Source organism: Python bivittatus, unplaced genomic scaffold (assembly GCF_059951505.1).
Source record: "Python bivittatus isolate LINGU-HERP-01145 unplaced genomic scaffold, Pbiv_v1 ctg000970_np1212, whole genome shotgun sequence".
NCBI classification, from domain to species: Eukaryota; Metazoa; Chordata; class Lepidosauria; order Squamata; family Pythonidae; genus Python; species Python bivittatus.
The window spans coordinates 3878510-3897171 of NW_028277121.1; the positions used below are offsets into that span (position 1 = coordinate 3878510).

Here is an 18662-nt window from a genome sequence, read left to right on the forward strand (position 1 = left end):
TATTTGATCTTGTGATCCTCGCTGCCCACCCTCCTGGCGCTGCGCTCTTCCCGGGACTTTTCAGTCCGCCGCGCTCCTCGGGGCCGGGACCGAGTCAGCTGCGATCGGGCCAGAAGGACCTGCCCCTTTCCAGGGCGCTCCTTGAAACCCGCGAAGGCCGGAAAGCCACCCAGGGCGCCAGGCTCCGGCTGCGCCTGCTGCGGAGTGGCCGGCGGGAGCGCCAGGCTTCGCCGGGGCGAGCACGAGTCGCGGAGCCCGGCGGCCCCACGGCGGCGGCGGCGGCGAAAGGGGGCCGCCCTCGCCCCGGCCCCGCGCGCGCCGGCTTCCCCCCAGGAGCCCGGCAGCCGCTGAAACCCGACCCGGCCGTATATCCCCGAAGAGGCGGGCACGCACTTCGGGCAGCCCAGCCTCGCTCCTGGCAGCGGCCAGAGCCCCAGCGCCTGGCTCAACGTGGAGCCTCCGCCGGGCCGGCCGAGGGGATGCCACATCACTGCGCGCGCTGCCCGCGGCGGGGAGAGGCCCCGGCCGGCGTGGGGCGGCGGCGGCAGCAGCAGCGGCGGCGGCGGCTGCCCTCGTGGCTGGCGGCTGCCCTCGTGGCCGTCGGCATCCTGGCGCCCGCGGCGACGCTCGGCGAACCGGCTCCCCCGGGTAGGGAACAGCGGCGGCGGGGGGGAGGCGCGGGGCAGTCCCGAGGCTGGGCGGCGGGGGTGCTTCAGGCCCCCAGTCACGCCGGGCGCCCGGCTCGGGGCGGGGGCTCCGCGGGAAGAGGCGGTGGCGGCGGCGGCTCCCGACCCCAACTTCGCGGTCGGACCCTGCCCGGCGTTGGGCGCCTCTTCCCGAGTCTGGGGGGAGGAAGCGGTCCGGCCGGCGCTGGGGGCGGGCGGGGATCCCCACGCTCGCAGCCGCGCGGAGGACGCCGCGCCGGAGCGGGGCCGTGGGAGGTCGCGGGGGGCCGCCGAGCGGACTCCCCGCTCCCGACTTCCTGCCGCCGCTCTTCGCGAGGGGAGGCGGGCAGGAGTTCCGGGAGGGCGCGCGATCCCGGAGGCTCCCGAGCGCCCCCCGCGCGCGTCCCCTCCAGCCGGGCGGGCGGGCCGGGCGGACCCTCCGGCGGCCCTGCGGAAGAGCGGCGAGGCGCCCGCGCCCGCGCGCGGGGATGCCCAGGCGGGTCTGCTCGGGCCGCCGGCGGTGGGTCCGCACCTGCTCTGGGGAGCGGGCGGAGGGCTCCGCCGGGCAGCGCCGGCCAGGCGAGCAGCCGCGAGATTCAGCCCCGGGGGGCGAGGAGGCTCCGCGCTCGGGGGAATCAGACGGGGGAGGGGAGGGGAGGGGAGGGGGAGGGGGCGACCGCAGCCGTCGCCCGGGAAGATTCGCTGCCTCCGCTGTTTCCAGGCTGCCTCTCGCAGGAGTTCTCGGGAGCCCCATCGAGAAGCGAGCTACAGTTCCGGAACCATTAAACCGCCCTGAAGGATCAGCGCAGTAGAGTGGAAGGAGCTTAAGGCCAGGGCGAATTAAAGGCTCCCTGAACATGGCCCCAACAGAAGGAGAAGATCCTCCAGCGCCCAGCCAGGCAGAGGAGGGCCTCCAAAGACCCCCGGCGCCTAGGGAAGGGGCCTGCGGCTCTGGAGCAACTGGCTCATAGCGGGGCGGCTTTGAGGGGGTCTTCGGAGTGAGCCTGAGGATGCCCACCCAAGGGGCCACCCTGACTCTCATAGGTCAGCAGATCAGCTGATGGCAGGAGGAGAGGGGAGGTGCCCTTCTCGCCAGGACAGAGGGAGTGCACGATGGGTGCGAGCAGCAGTTGCGCTTCGAATCTTTAAAGGGGGGTGAAAGGAGGGGACCCCCAGTAGCGCCGTTCCAGCCATCTCAGGACACAGTGCAGCTCCAAGGCTGGTCCCGAGCCATGAGCGACCGGAGCCCAGCCGCCTGAGGGTGCTGGGAGCGCCAGGGCCGCCAGGACCTCCGCTGCAAAAGGTGGACTGATGAGAACTGTCTTCCGTAGTGCCTACGTTCTGTTGCTAGAAGAACTTTAACCCTACAAGTTTGTGCTTTCGTAGTCCTGAGGAATATCTCTTGTCTAAAACAGGAGCCATTTATGTCAACTTGACAGGTCTGGAGTCACACAGGTCCGCTTTCCCCCTTCCTGAAGATAGGAGAGTATCTGCCCTTCTCGGACCCTCTGCTCTGGCACTGCATTCATCTTCCATGACTCCTCAAAGATCATAGCAACAGGAGCCCGTTTCATGCGGGTGGCCTCAGCGTGACGTCCCCCAGTATTGTTCATCCTGTAATTTATACCCTGCCTTTTCCCAGAATTCATGTAGTCTTTTTGTTCAGTTTTATTCCTGTCTGTGAAGTAGATTCTGCAGCACTACAAGTAAGACCACTTTCAGTTTGGCCAAAGATAGAACAGGACTGGACAGCAGGATTGGGACCCCCCCTCCCCTCAAACGCACCCAGACTTGGGCAAAAGGTACAAGGCCAAAGGGGCCATCTGCGCTAGAAAAGGGCTGCTCTGCTCTTTCGGAAGAGCCCAAATGAGAAGTAGCCTCTATGGAGGGGGCTGTGCAAGGAGCACGGGAAAGCACTCCCTCCCTCCCTCCCTCCTGCTTTGCCCAGCACCCCCTTGATGGGGTAGACTCAGCGTTGGAAGCATCAGTTGAACGGCCTCCGGCCCGTGGGGGGAGGAAAGAGCCAGGGGACCTGCTGCCCTCTCCCCTTAACTTGGCCCTGGTGGGCCTCGTTCCTGGGTGGAAGAGGGCTTGGCTGTGGGGCCTGCGCCAGGCCCAGGTCTGAGAAGCTGCCTGGGAGGGTCCTGAGGGCCAAAGTGCCTCCTGACAACTGCTGCTCTCATGGCTAATACATGAAAGGAGCCACCACCGAGGGAGGGTTTTGCCCTGGGGTTCTGGCCCCACCTTGTTTCTCCCCTCCAGAGTGCTGGTCCCTCTGATCGTTGGTCTAGAGAAAGTACTTCCAACTCCTCTGAGACCCGCCTCCCGTTACAAAACATCCCCGTTGCCTGACGTGCCCTCCATGGTACGGGCAGCTGAGGCTGCAGGAGCCTTTAAAAATCCTTGAGGTGAGCGCTTGCCCCCCCCCAGATAGCCCGGCAGCAAGGGAGGGACAGGCAGAAGTGGGACTTTCCCTGGACTGCCGCCTGGTCACTTCCAGCTGGGGATGGTCAGTTTCCTTTGCCCACCTCGTCTGCCCTTGCTCAGTGGGAGAGTTTGGCTCACATGCGGAGCCCGCTCTTTCAGGAAGGACCACCAGAGGGAAGGCCCTCCTTCTGCCCGTTTTATTTATGTGGGGCATGGATTCCTCCCGGTATTAATCTCACTGCATTTGCCGGCAGGGGTAATAATGGCGAGATCTGGCTTCCAGCTCCTGTTGGGAGGCAGTTGCCCCTGCTGAAAAGCCACCGGTGCCCAGCGGCTCCTGCGAGGGCCACGTGGGCCTCCTGCTGCTCTTTCTCTTGGGGGGTCTCGTCTCCTGGGGCAGGCAGCTTCGTGGCCGTGGAGCAGCAGTCTTCCCCGGAAGAGGAAAAAGGCAAAAGGGAATTGCCAGCCCTTCGCAGACTGGATGGAGCCGCTCACTTAAAGAGAACAAGGGATGGAGCAGTCAATATCTGCGAAAGAGATTCCCTGTTTTGCCAATGCGTGTTGGCTGTGAGGGTGCTTTTTCGGAGTGTTGAGGGGACTGTAGTTGAAAGGACAGGCAGAAGCTGAGTCCACCCTTGCCAGGCAAAATACGTCCGTTTCTGCTGTTCACTGGGTGGGGGGTGGGGACCATGAATCATATTGCAAAGTACCGGCCATTTTGTGGCCAAATTTTAGGAGCAGGGAGAACTACTCATGGGAGGCCTGGGGCATCTTATGTTGGCCGCAGGTCACCCATTCTGGACATAAATGTTGCCTTGATAGAAGATGCTGGATAGATGCCAAGATCATCTGTGGATGCCATTCACACTCAACGTCCATAGAGGTGGACATCCCAGGACATCCTCAGCATCTGAACCTGTGGAAGAGGGAAGCCTCTCTCTTTGGCCATCTCCAGGACCAAACGGAAGGAATGGAGGCAGTCGGTCCTAGAGAAGAGTCCAGAACCACCCACGCGAGAGCTGGGGGTTTCCCTGGCAGACTGTGAAGACCCTTCTTCAAAGGGCAACTGTCCTGGGCAGGGGCCCGGGAAGGCCACAGGCTTCCTTATCGCCTTGGCCATTGGGAATAGCAGGACAGATTTCTGACTTGGTCGCCAAGGGTCCCAAGCCAGAAGACAGAATTTCAAATCATCTGAGCTGACGGTAGTCTAGTTATCACGGCAAGGGCATAACCTCCGTAGTCCCCATGGTTCTGATTGGCACAGAGATGTGTCCCAGACGAAAGAAGCCCATGCTGGCAAACGGTGTGGACAAGGACTCCTCGCCAATTCCTTTAGTCTGGCCTGAGCAACTGAACTTGCTGCCAGGGCACCCACGTTCTGTCTGCCAGTCCCCCCACTCCCACTTTAGTCGCAGAGTTTTCAAGTCACAGCTCTGGGGAGTTTGTGGGGTCTTCGTGGTCCGTTGCATGCTCAGGTTTTCACGGCAGAGCCCCATCATAGGAAGAGAAGGAAGTGCAGAATTAAGCCAAGTGAAAAACAAGAAGTGTTTTAATTGAAGTCAGACATACTGACTGATTTTAATTTCTTGGTGTCTGCGAGGTATTGGTATAAATGTGTTTCGGGTGTCCTGGATATCTCATCTCTTTCAGATTAAGTTTCCACATCTTAAAGCCATTCTCTGTGGTGTTGTGAAACTCTTAACTCTGTACAGGGTGCTTACTTGGAGTGTGTAAAGCACCATCCGCCATCATAGGTTGCAGTAACACAGAAGGGTGTGAATAATTTTTTCATTTTCTGAAAAGGCTCTCAGGTTTCTTACCTCATAGAAATACTGTTTTAACCTGCACTAGGTCTACTAAGAGTGTTTTTTTTAGGTAAACAAAGGAATAAAAACCCACTGTAATTTTTTATTATTTTTTTTTGCACTCTGTGGTAGTACCAGGAGGGCACAGCCTCCACCTGAATTGTGTACCGGTCACAATTCCAGATGGAGAAGTGTGATGAACCAAGAACTGCACCACAGGCAAATCAAATGCATGTTATTCTAACTTGGCGTACAACCAGTATTCGGAAAACTATTGTAGTACAATCTTTACGTGAATTGGTGGAATGAATTCGAATGTCTTCTAAGTAAATAATTGAGAAACGATCTAACAAATCTCATTCATGAAATGCTCGTCTGTCACCAGGAGGGCTGCTTGGGGTGAAATCAGTACAGTATGTTAGAAATGGTGGTACCAGGATTGGAAACTGAACTTCCATTCGTCTCCTGGGTGCCCCCCAGGCCCTCTCGCTCTCTCAGGTCTCGCTCGGGGGCAGATCAGAGCTCAGGAGCAGTGGCTGTCCTGTTTGCGGAACGATTCTGGTGGATATTGTAATTTTAACTGATTTTAATTGTTCTATAAACCGCCCAGAGTTGTTTCAACAAGATGGCTGTGACAAATTTGATATCTAACTAAATAAATAAATAAATAAATAAGGGCCCAGTCGTCCTTACACCGACACAATTGTCCTGACTTCTTAAAAACAAGCATCAGGGCAGCCAATGATGTTGAACGCAGCGTGAACCCCCTTGCAGATCCTGGCTCTGAAGGAATCCACGTACCTGGGATGAGCCCAGAGGCCAGCGTGGAGCCACGGGGTCTGCTGTTTTCCACTCCCATCGCCTCGAACTTGGCAAATTCACTTCTGACCCCCGGTGGTTGCTGAGGAAGCCTTTTCCACTAGAGGGGGGCAGAGATCTGTGGTTTGTCCCAGCGAAGCTCCCTGAAATTCAGCTCCTCCAGGATCATAAGCCAACAGCCTGGAAGTCCTAATACGGATGGGAATGGCACGGCTAGAGTTATGCTCGCTCCTGGGGATCCACAGGGTGGAAGATGCTCTTTGTTACTGGCCCAGATGAGAAGAGTCTCCCATCCACAGTCTCTACTCCTAGTGGAAAGTGTGGGGATCAGAAATAATTTATTAGGACCTGGGAGCACTGGTCCCTTAAGGGGAGGAAGGGGTGCGTCAGCCTCCACTGTCTGTGTTTTAATGAAATCTAGCAACAGGGGATCAATAAGAGGAAACCGAACACTGCGGCGGCAACATGCAGTCCGTGTCTGCCACTAAAGGAAATTGACTCACAGTAGAAGGTCTTGTCTTCAGGCTGGGGTGGAATTGCTTACGTAGGGATGCCAAGGAAAGTGCCAGGTGGGCAGTCTTTCACCACAAACCCAGCCACAGCCAACTTGCTCCTCCTCCTCCTTTCCTGCTCAGTCAGTGATCTGGGGCTCTTGGATTGGCTTCCTGTAAACCCTGGGGAATTACTCTGGCCAGAGGGTGGAGTGCAGAGCCTGTCCACAGGTGACTGCCATAGTCCAGGCCAGACACAAGTAGGATGTGAGCCATCTTGGTTGTATGATATGGACAGTTCTCCAGACCTGGTGGTTTTATCGATTAAAGGCTTTAAAGAAAGTTTCTCATCAATAAGAACTCCCCAAACACACTCCTCTGGACACACTGGCATCTGGCAGACCATTGAAAATATATTAATATGCTATGCCATTAGTCTTTGTCTACTTCCAGGTAGTTTTTGATTGATTATTAATAACTTAACTTTTCATTTCTTACAGCAAACTGTGTGGACATCAGCTTGGGTTCTTGCAATGATGTATCTTATTCTAAAACAATTTATCCTAATTTACTGGACCAGAAAACCCGAGGAGTGATTGAATACAGTTCTGAATACATCTTGGTGAGCGTGCTCCACAACTTGCTGCAGGGAGAATGTAATCCTGATCTGCGACTCTTGAGTTGCTCCATTATGGCCCCAAAGTGTGAAAATGGCACCGTCATTAAGCCTTGTCGAAGGGTCTGTGAAACCCTGAGAAAAAATTGCCTTCCAGCCTTTGATGCAATTGACATGGCTTGGCCGTATTTCTTAGACTGCGATCGCTTTTTTGTGGATGAAGTGGAAGGATGCTTTGATCCGTTAGAAAAACTGCGAGGTAAGATGCCAGGCCAGGTAGGTCTGCATGCTTGAAAGACTTAATGCAATTTCTCCAAAAAGTGATTTTGACTAGATGCCAGACTTAGTTTGAATCCTTGAATCTAAGGAGTTGACTTGAACTTGACTTGAGTTGAGTTGAATCCTAAGATGGTCAACTGATTTGCCAACCCTAACCCTCTAAGAGGGAAATCTGAGAAGTTAGTCACCCAATCAATTATTAAGCTGGTGATCCGTATACAAATTGACTGATTATTAGTTTAGCCCAACCCTAACCCTCTAAGAGGGAAATCTGAGAAGTTAGTCACCCAATCAGTTATTAAGCTGGTGATCCGTATACAAATTGACTCATTTGACTCAAAAATAATTCATCTTGAATTAGCGTCAGCTCAGCAGACCATTGTAAACCAGTTCTGTGATGGAATAGCTGATGTCTAGTGAGAGACAAAGGAAGGAGAGCTCCTTTAGTTTGATTAGCTAAATCCCAATGGATTGCAGTGTCCAAAAGATCACAGAAGAGCACGCCTCAACCTGCCCTCTCCCACATTTTCTCTCCTTATAAGAAAGCAGTGAACCAGGTCCTACTTAATAGGACCAGAAGCATTTTAGAAAAAGATCAGGAAGAGATGGGAGGCAGGATGAGCGCAAGGCTCTTCTTTTGAGGGATTCCCTGGGGCTTAACACTCTTCCACTCCTATAACATTTACATGAGGCTGCTAGGTAGGGTCATCTGCTGGCATGGGATCAGTATGCAGATGACATACATTGTATATCTTGACCCTGGGTTGAACAGGCAATGCTACTGAGGAACCTAGAGGCTGTTGGAGTCTGGATGGGGAGAGAGAGGCCCAGGCTCGAACCTAGCAAAACCAAGTGGCTTTGGATTCAAGAACTTTCAATTTTCAGGGATTTTCCAGCTTTAGTTCTTGATGGGATTGCACTTTTCCATGCAGAACATGTGCACAATTTGGGGGTTCCTCTTAAACTCTCCTTGATCCTTGCTGGATGAGCAACTGGCAGATTTGCAGATACTATCTGCTCCATCAGTTATGACCTTTGCTGGACTGGGAAGTTCTTCTCGTGGTCCTCATGCCTCAATTATCTTCTGTTTGGACTATTGCAATGTGTTCTACATGGAGCTTCCATTGCAGAAGCTGCAGCTGATCCAGAAGACAGTGGGCATATTTCATGGGCATACTTCATTTAACACTTCTCTTTTACAGCTGCATTGGCTACCATTCAATTCAGTTCAAGGGCTGGTTGTCATGTATAAAATCCTTTATGGCTTGGGCCCTGGATAACTAAGGGACTGTCTTCTCTGGTTGTTTCTGCCCATCTGGTAAGATCTGTCAGGGTCAACCTGCTCCAGGCCTGTTGAGTAAAACAGTGTCATCTTTTGGGTTCTTGGAAATCTTGGACCTTCCCTAGATTCCCACTCTGTAGCACCCACCCACAGCACTCACCCACCCTTGGCACCCACCCTGCTGTAGCTCTTGCCTGCTGGCCTGCTTCCCTAGGACATGGTTTCAGCACCTCTTCCCACATCGCAATCACGTGAAGTCCTTGCTTAACAACCCACATGGTCCTTGCTTAATGATGGCAATGGGGACTGCCAGGATTGCCATCACTAAGCGATGCAGTCATGTGACATTGCAGTTTATGACCACATGACTTAGCGATGGAAATTCTGGTCCCAATTGTCGTCATAACCCGAGGACTGCCTGTAATCTATTTTATATTGTTAGAGTGTTTCAATTCATGGCACCAGAGACCTAGATAGACAATTGAGCCTGTCTGTTTCATCATTTGTTCACTTGATCTTCATCACTTACAGTAGCACTTACAGGCTACTTCCAGCCTTCTGTGGTGGGTAAAAAGATTGAGAGGGCAACGGCTTCTCCTTAACCTCTGGGAAGCTTCAGTATTGTCAACGATGGTAGGCTTCTGGATCACTGGGGAAATTTTGGAATAGGAAATGGTTTCTTGGAAGGAAGAGATCTTCGGATATTGAACTCTGGCCTTGATTATTTATTTTATGTTTATTTACTGCTTCAATTTCTATCCTGCCTTTCTTTCAGGAGATGCCAGCCCTTTAAGGTAGTCTAGACCAGGAAACCAAAGCCATGGTACTAACGCTACCTTTATTGTAAGGCTACAGTAACAGAATCTTGCACGTCTGAAAGCGCCTCCCCCTCCCCTGCCTTTACGTTCCAGAGGACGAGGGAGATGAGATGCTGAGACGCTTCCCAGGCCCCCATCCTGCTGAGATATCTCCTGTCTGACCGTTGCCCTGGCTGCGGCTCTTCCTCCTGCCTCCCAAGATCATTCCCACAGAGCATCCCAGGAGCTCAAGGTGGCACGCATACTGCTCCCGAGTCCCACCTGGCAGTTTTTGCCACCACGACTCTGTGAGACAGGTGGGGTTGAGTGAGAGGGACCGCGTCTGTAGTGAGGGGCTGCTGCTCAGCCTCTTCCCCCCACCCCAGCTCAGACAGAACTGCCGACAGCTCAAAAGACAGTGGCCCATCTCAGTCTAGAAAACCACAGGTCGGTCCCGAACTCGAAAGACCCCTGAATTCAGGACAGCAGCTCTCGGAAGACACGTGCATCTTCTTCTGAGGGCAAAACACTCCAAATGGCCATCTGAGGCTTGGCACGGGAGCTCCTTCTGCTAGGAGAAGCATTCTAGGCATCTCTTACAAGTAAATTCAGATTTTTTTGGATGCTCCTTCCTCGATGCTGTTGAAGTGCCCTCTTCCTGTATTAAAAAATGGAAACGAATAACGTTTCCTCATTCATTCCACACTTGATGTTCAAGGGGTAAGCCGCACCACCTGCTATGCTGTGAGTTTAGGGTTCTTCCCCCCCAACCGTAGCCATTCTCTATATTGCTTCGCATAGTTGCCCATTCTCAGCAATGGCTGTAACTGCTGCCCTCGCCCCACGCACATCCCGAAGCCCTCTGGCACTTGGCCAATCTTGATGCAACCCCAAGTCCCCCACTTGGATGAATCATCCTGAGATCCTCCGTTATTGGGATGTGATCCCTCGGGATCAACTACAGTCTACCTCAGCCTTTTACTTTATCATTTCTTCCCTTTGTAAAATATAATTTTTATTGAAAGTTTTTACATGATTGAAAGATAAACAAGAACAAATGTATTAAAGAAAAGTAGGAAAAGAAACAAGATAAAAGAAGGGCTAGAAAGAGAAAGAAAAAGGAAGAGAGGGAAAGAGAAAAGAAAAGGTAAAGAAGCAGCTTCTGATCTTCTTTATAGCAGTTACAAACATTTATAATTTCTCCCCTTTACACAGTTCCCCTGTTCAACCCCTTTTAATCAGCAAACCCAGAAATCGCCAGTACATTTTCATCCATTTTCAGCAAAAAGTCCATAAAAGGTTTCCGGTCTTTTATGAAAGGACGCATTGTTTTGTCCCTAATCAAAAGGTCAATTCTGCCATCTCCGCAAATTCTGCCATCTTCACAATCCACTCCTCCATTGCGGGCACTTCTGTATTTTTCCATCTTAGTGCGTCTAGTAGCCTTGCTGCAATCACCATCTATAAAAGCAATCGTCCATGATTGGTTCTAATTCTATAATTGTAATTCTAATTGTATATCCATAAGTCCTAATAAAAACAAATCTGGTTTCATCTGAATATTAGTTTTTAAAATTCATTGCATCACCTTATGCATTTGTGTCCAGTACTTTTTCACTTTTTCACATGTGCACCATGTATGATGAAATGTCCCTTTGTGCTTTTCACATTTCCAACAGTAATTAGAAGTACCTTTATACACCTTAGACAATTTCTCTGGTGTCATACAGTATACCAACGATACATCATTTTATAAACGTTCTCTTTTAAATTGTAGGACAATGTGAAGTTCCAACCTTTAACCACATCCTTTCCCATTGATCCATATGAATGTTATAACCAATGTTCATTCATATATATATGTGTATATATATATACACATACACACACACATATATATACACACACACATATATATATATATATGATTAAGAATTTTGATTATAACAGTAAAATCTAATACAAATTAAACTTAAAAGAGAATAAAAAGAAGTAAAAAGTGCAAGAAAAAGGAAAAAAGAGAAGAAAAGGTAAGAATATAATAAAGTAAGAGAAAAGAAAAATAAAAAGAAGTGACTACCAACTTTCACAATAACAAGTTTAAACAAATTTAGTGTCAGGCCCAGCCCAAGGAACTCCAAGAGACTGTAGATTCAGTCCAGCTATGTTTATTAGCTACAACCTCCAGCAAGACTCTTCCCAGACTGAAACCCCAGTTCCCAAGCAATGCCAGCCACAACATTGTGAATTCCTCAGGGAGGTGCCAGTCTCATCCTCTTATCTCTCCCTCTCGCCTCAGGAGATGAAAGAAAATGTTTTTCTCCCTGAGTCTGGCCTTCATAATTCCATTCCATCACATTTAGTGACTCTTCACCTCCTCTAAAGTTGCAAGCATTTATCTCTTCATCTCATATTCCATCTCTTATGTATAAACAAATCCATAAAACTTCATCTTTTCAGTCCTGGTGTCAGCAGAAAGTCCATAAAGGACTGCCAGAGGTAACAACATACAGTGGTACCTCGGGTTACAAACGCCTCTGTTAACGAACTTTTCGGGTTACGACCAGCTCCGGCCGCAAAAATTTACCTCGGTTTGCGAACTCCACCTCAGGGTACGAGCAGGATATGCGGCCATTTTCCCTCCCGTGACACGGTCCGTGGCCATTTTTCCGCCCCTGACACGTGGTCCGCGGCCATTTTTCCGTCCCTGACACATGGTCCGCGGCCATTTTCCGCCCCTGACACGTGGTCCGTGGCCATTTTCCTCCCCTGACAAGTGGTCCGTGGCCATTTTCTGCCCCTGACACGTGGTCGTAGGGAGGGGGACTTTCCCTCCAATAATAGCCGCCTCCCTGTCCTCCACGCCAGAACAGATTAACGGTAATTACATTAAACCTTATGGGGAAATTTCCTTCGGGTTGCGACCAATTTGGGGTGCGACCAGAGTCACGGAACGAATTAAGTTCGTAAACCGAGGTTCCACTGTACCTTGTTTTGACCTTGATCAAATAAACCACCTTTATATTCCTTCCTTTTACTTCTAGCAGTCTTAATCTTTAATTCATTCAGATGTAGAATTTGATTTCTCTTCATTTCTTTTTTGTCTCATCATACAGAGTTCTTCAAGACTTTAACAAGCCTCTTTTGTAAATCCAGGAGGAAAAAATTATACAGATCACCCTCGTGGTTTGTCATTTGTATTTTCCTTTTAAATTTTAAAGCCTCAGCCAGTTTCCTTTGTAGATCCAGTAAAACATCCTTTTCTAAGTCATTCTCTTGGCCTGCCAGTTGTAAATCAGCTTTCGATACCATCTCTATCTTGTCAGCTAAACTTTGTTCCACATCTGCCATTTCTTCAATAACATCTTTTGGACATGGTCTATCCATAGAAGCAGACATCATTACTGACATTGTTGATATTGCAGCTCCTAGTTTCTGACTCCCTTCTTCAAAAGTCTCCTTCAGTATTTTCATTGCTAGAACATTTTGCATCATTTTGCAGGCTTGTATTTTTTTTCCTCTATCTAAAAAGCATCCAGTTTTTGAAATCATGAAATTGCTTATCCTTGCTGTGTCTTGTAAAACCCAAAACAGAATCTGTTTCCCACAAAAAGCTGTTTGTTCTTTATGATTAGTTCCAAAACTAATTTATTCTTAGAGTAAATTATCATTTACTCTTATTGTAAAATTTCAATATTCCAATTTATCTGGACCCGTAGTCCATTATAACTTTCTAAGATCAAAAATATTTAGCTTTTTGCTGTTTATTTCAGATTCTTCACATTCTTAAATTTATGATTAAATTTTTCTTTCATTCAGGATTGAAGGCAGACTCACCTGGTGTTTTCAGACTTGTTGGTCTGAAGGTCTCTAATAGCTTAGAAGTAGTTAACAAGCAATTTCCTGTGGAAAACCACTCTCCTGCGGTCTCCTTGTAAGGAGCAGTCATCCAGAGTGCATGTGGGCAATCTCCTATCCTCTCCTTATCTGGAGAGATTCCTAGGAACCGGTCTACTCACTGGTTCCTTGGTCTTTGCTGCAGTTGTTGGCTCCACTTTCTCAGAGCCTTCTTCAGTTCACCATACTCCCCCAAAAGCCTTTTATAACAACAGTTCTTAGCCCATTTTATCATATGTTCTTTGTTCTTCTTCCATTTCAAATCTAAACAAAAGTTTATACATTTTAGCAATCACATGTTCATCATTTGTATGTAATTCATTTTCAAATTCTGTTTTATGACATTCTATACCTGGAGTTTTTTATCTTTATTAAATCTTTTTCTTAATTGTACATCTGAAAACCATTGAAAACTAAATCCCTGCACAGTCAATTGTTCTCTCAATTTCATCTTAAATTCTCCATTTTCATGGAGAAACAAATCTTGATTTGTTAGCCATTTCTCTTTGTCCACTGTCTCTTTTCTATAAACAACTTCTTGTGCTGATGCCAATAGAAGTATTTTCAGATACAGCCTGAGTCTGTATTTATTCCATATTCTTAATATGGCACCCCTAACATAATGATTTTTGAAATCTACATTAACTTTTGACTTTATCATACCATAAAAAAACATGCCACCCAAACCTCAGGTTGTGTACTTCTAGTTCCAGCATTCTCTTATTTCTCAGTATCCTTTTCTTCCTTATGACCGGCCAGTTTTGGCATCATCTCTGCTCTCTTTGCAACCAGGATCTGCTTTGACCTGAAAGCCTCTTCATGTGCATTTCTGTTGTTCTGTCCCTTTTGCTTTTACTTGCTCAGAAACAGCAAACTTACTTTACACTGTCAGAAAATGTGGGAATGATAGGAGTTTGATACTGCCGGACTACTGAGATTTGATATCCTTATCTCATGGGGTCAGAACAGGATCCCTAGCCTAGACATTGGAGGTGGCCAAAGGCTGCATAACATTGCTGGGCCTGGGCAGTTTGAATTCTGCCTGCAGGCTGAAACAAAGATTTGTATTCAGATTTGGGGTTTTCTGAAAGCCTCCCGGTAATTGGATCGATGCTTACTGCTTTTGTCTTCGGGCCCCAGCAAAGAGACCTTGCCCTCCGCTATTGCTGCTGTAACTGTCCTTTGAGACCTTAAGAGCTGTTATTCAAGACGTGCTCAACATAACCATCATGGGTTTGACAAAACCATGCATTCCATTTCCAAGATGGTTCTGTATTGTTCATAGACAGACATGGTGGAGAAGATTTACATCAAGACTGGGAAGCCTCTGCCCTGCCAACCTGTCCAGCCTACGCCGTGGCGTTCAGGGAGCTTGGCTTGCTCTTCCCCCTTGATGGAATCTATCCCTCTGCCTGCTTCTCCTGGCCAGGGGCAGGCCTGGGCCAGCCCTTTGGAGAAGGTGCCAGCTGGGGGCACCTCCAATCCCAGGCTGCCCATGAACAGGGAGGGGGAGGCTTCTGTAAGGCAGATACCCACAGATTTCGAAAGATCAAGCCATTCAATGTCTTGGAGACGAAATGCCTCTTTCCAGCGTGTCGGAATGCCAAGCAAGCGTGGGGAGAGAGAGGGGATTCCAGAAGGGAGGCCTCTGCCTTCGGCACTCACCAGGTGGGGAAGGTGGACTGTGCTGAGCGTATCCACGAATAAGACAGGATGGGCATCTCCAAAGGGCCAGGCAGGCTCAGAAAGGGAGGAGCAGTCCTATAGTAACCAGCCCTAAGCCGTTTAGGACTTTAAGGAGTCCAGCCAGGCCGAGTAAAAAATTGGGGAAGTTTCAATGCAACTCTCTGCCGATCCCTGCACTTCTGCCAAGCGATCTTGTTTTGTACCAGCTGCACTCACTGAACACATTGCAGTAATCAGAACTTTCCTGGGAACTGGATGGCATCTGTCGGGGAGGGGGTTTGATTTTTTTCCTCCTGTGGTACCATCCAGCTTGCAGAGGGACCCTGTCCTTAGGTGGGATCCTGTGGCCCAATCCCGGCTTGGGCCGAGCGCCGGTACTCCAAGGAAGGTTTTATGAGCAAGGACCAGGTGACGCAGCTGTGGAGAACCATAATATAGACGGTTCCATACAAAATCAGAAACGTTTAAAGTGGATGCTCCCCTTGGCCGAAGTTGTAAGATCAACATTATATAGTCCAACAATGTTACAACAGAGGCTTACAATTATTCAATATACCCGAAATGCAAAGAGCATTTATGAGGAAGTGGCTGGCGACCTTAAACCACTGGTGTGCAAAATATGGCAAGGGAAAACGAATAAAACCAGAATCTCGTGGTTTAATCATGAATGCAGACGTGAAAGAAAGGAATTAGCCAGACTTACATAGGGTAGAGGCAGTGAGGGATAAACGCCGAAAATATCAAACGTTGGTTAGGAGGAGTAAACAAGACTATTATAAAACACAGTGGCAAGAACTAAGACTGTAATGTTTGCAAAATAACGATACGAAATTCTGGGAACTAGTTTCCCAAGGCCAGAGAGAAATAAAAATAATGATAGAAGCCCAGATTACACCGGAACATTGGATAGCTTATTTTAAAAATAAATTTGAGGATACTAGTGCATCAAACCAACAGCTAATGGGTATTGATATATTAAAAACATCCCCAAAATGGCCCCCTGTAACTGTGGCAGAAGTTAAAAGAATAATTGCACAACAGACAGCTGGTAAAGCCCCAGGAGAGGACATGTTACCTCCAGAAATCTTTAAGGCTTTTCCCAATTGGTGGGCCCCTATGCTCGCCTCTGTGTTTACCTATATCAGTGCCACTGGTCGATTACCTGTAGGCTGGAATAATAGTGTAGTAATCCCAATATATAAAAAGGGAGATACTACATATCCAGCTAATTTTCGACCTGTAAGTCTTATTGACGTAGGGTGCGAGCTATATACAAGACACTTAAACCAGTTTTGTCCTCTTGAAGGTGAAATAGAATTTGCCGAAGATGTCCTCAGTGAAGCACCCACCTTCGTTCAGTTCATCCACCACTCCTTCCCGCAGATGGTGAAAGTTTTGAAGAAGGTGGTCTCCAGATGCCCCCACATTGCCAGGCTGTACAGCATCGGGCGCAGCTTTGAAGGAAAAGACCTTTTTGTGATCGAATTCACTACTAGCCCTGGAAACCATGAACTGTGTGAGCAACACAAGGCATCTGATGGCTGAAATGCATTCTTCCTGCTCCTCTGCTCCTGTCTCCTCCTCCTCCTCCTTTGTCCACTCTTCTACCCCTCTCCAACCTGTTCCACCCTGGCCTGCTGCTTCCTTCTGAGGAAATTGTTGTTCTTTTGCCTTGGCAAAGGAAGGCAACAGGGTTGTTGGGCAGAGCTCCTGGTAGGACCAGCAGGAAGCCTTGGCGGAGGGTACGAAGGCAGCTGGGGAATATGGAGGTGACTGTGGACCGTCCAGTCTCCCTGTTTAAGCTCCTCCTGTCCTGGGCTCATGCTGGATGGAGACACTTTGGCAACCCTCTGCAAGGGGTTGAGTTCTCTCTGGAGGCTACCATGTCCCCCACCTAGGACAGTTGCCAGTGCTGGGCCTGCTTACGTTTCTCTTCCAGGAAAGCAACGGCCAATTGCTTTTCTTCCTCTGGGTGCGGCTTCCTGGACATATGTACCTGTGTGTGTGTGTGTGTGTGTGTGTGTGTCTCACACATGTATGATACACACATAAGCACACACACAAATATTACATTTACAGTACATATATAAAGTTAAAGCATCAAAGGCACGTATATGCAGGTGCAAGAAAAAACTTTTTTAAAAAATATCCTCTTACTACTACGTTTGTTTCTAAGAGATTTTTGATCCATGTTTCTTCTGACTGTTGCCATGGCTCAGCCGATCCGAATCTTGCCTTGTGGGAGAAAGGTGGTGAGTTCCAGCCCCAGCCCACTCTTCCCCTCGAGCAGCTGCAGTCCATCTGGAAGGGGCTGCCTTGAGGGGGGCCTGAGGGGAGGACCCAGGGGGCCGCCCAGCTGCACCTGCCGCTCATCTGAGGACCTGGTCCACAGAGAAGAGCCATGTCTTTTCTCTGTGGAGCCCAAGGGGCCAGTGGAGACGCTGAAGGACCTGAAAGCCTCGGAGAGGCTGGTGCTTTGGGGACCCCTCTCTTGGCTGCTGCTGTCCTCTTGGAGAAGTCTGCCAGGAGCATCTTTCCAGCATCCCACCGTGGAAGAAGCTCCTGATGATGGGAGGCTCTTCTTTTGGGGGTAGGGCTGTTTCTCCCATGTTGATTTCTTTGGGGCTTCAGCCTAAGACGCCTCCTTGCTGAGGATGGCTGGGCGTATTCCCTGAACCTTTTTTAAAGCTTAATTTAGTTCTACATAGCTAGTGTTTTACTGACTGTACCCTATCACAAAATCTGTGATATTGGATGGGTTAAATTTCTTTTATTGTGTTATAATAAACACATAACACAAAACAGCATAAGCGTAATAAATAAAACAAGGGACTTGTGGAAGTTTCACCCTAGATCTTAATTCTTTTGCCCAAGTGTCTGACCCCATGACCATCTGTCCCCTTCACTGAGCCCTGCCAGTTGTGGGGCCATTTGGGCAGGGCAGCTGCAGCCAAGGTGATCAGAGGCCAGGAGGAAGAAGGTTGGCTGCCACCATTTCGAATATCGTGAGGGTCATCTAATGAAACCTGTCCTGGCTCGTCTCTTCACAGTGAAACCAGAGTTCAAATATATTGGCAACATGCATGGAAATGAAGTTGTGGGGAAAGAAATGTTGATCTACCTTGCCCAGTATCTGTGCTCTGAATATCTTCTTGGGAATACCAGGATCCAGACATTGATAAACAACACTCGAATTCACCTCCTTCCTTCTATGAATCCAGATGGATACGAACTGGCAGCAGAAGAGGTAAACACAGAATTGGGATAAAAAGGTAACGCTTCCCTCAAGCGGAGCTTGGTTCTTAGCTACTTTGGAATCAGCCAAGGGGGTTACATGCTTTCACCAGGGTAGAGCCTAATTTAAAAAAACCCTAATTAACCATTCTGGAAATGGATGGGAGTTTGAAAAATATTTCTGATATGATTTGGCAGGATCTGATATCCAAAGAAAACGGTCAGGAATCCTGTTGGCATGCCTACGATCTCACACGCTGCCTCCTGGCGTTTTGGGCTCCCCTTAGCTTGAGCAACTTCATGTCCAACGATCAAGAGGTCTGGGAGTTGTAGGCCAAAAGAACGACTTACTGTCTGCCTCTGATCTAAAGCAGTCTTTAGCTTATTTCCTGGAGAAAGAACTACTCTCAGTAGGTGGGTGGATCTGCGTGCAGCATCCTGTTGGCTTTATGGCTCTTTCAGAAAACCAGAAGCAGCCAGAATTTGGGATTCCGGCTCTAAGGACCTAAAACTACAGGTCTTCTCTGCCGCATGCAAGATCCTTGTCACGTTCTGCCAGGGATTATTGTAGTTGTGGGTCAACACTCCTAATGCCAAAGAGAAGAAGATGCAAAATGAGCGTATTCTCCCCTTTCCAGAGATACACAGGGAAAGGTGTAATGGG

At 49.1% G+C, this 18662-nt stretch overlaps 1 protein-coding gene across 1 annotated transcript in view; it reads left to right on the forward strand.

Annotated features, from left to right (window-relative positions):
- The window catches only part of CPZ (carboxypeptidase Z), a 31828-nt gene continuing 13166 nt past the window's right edge, over nt 1–18662 (forward strand). Inside the window, exons 1-4 of the mRNA XM_088131247.1 lie at nt 1–648; nt 6708–7082; nt 16071–16280; nt 17815–18011. Coding sequence (XP_087987373.1) covers nt 480–648; nt 6708–7082; nt 16071–16280; nt 17815–18011 — 951 coding nt within the window. The 5' untranslated portion in view covers nt 1–479. The remainder of the gene's footprint in view (nt 649–6707; nt 7083–16070; nt 16281–17814; nt 18012–18662) is intronic.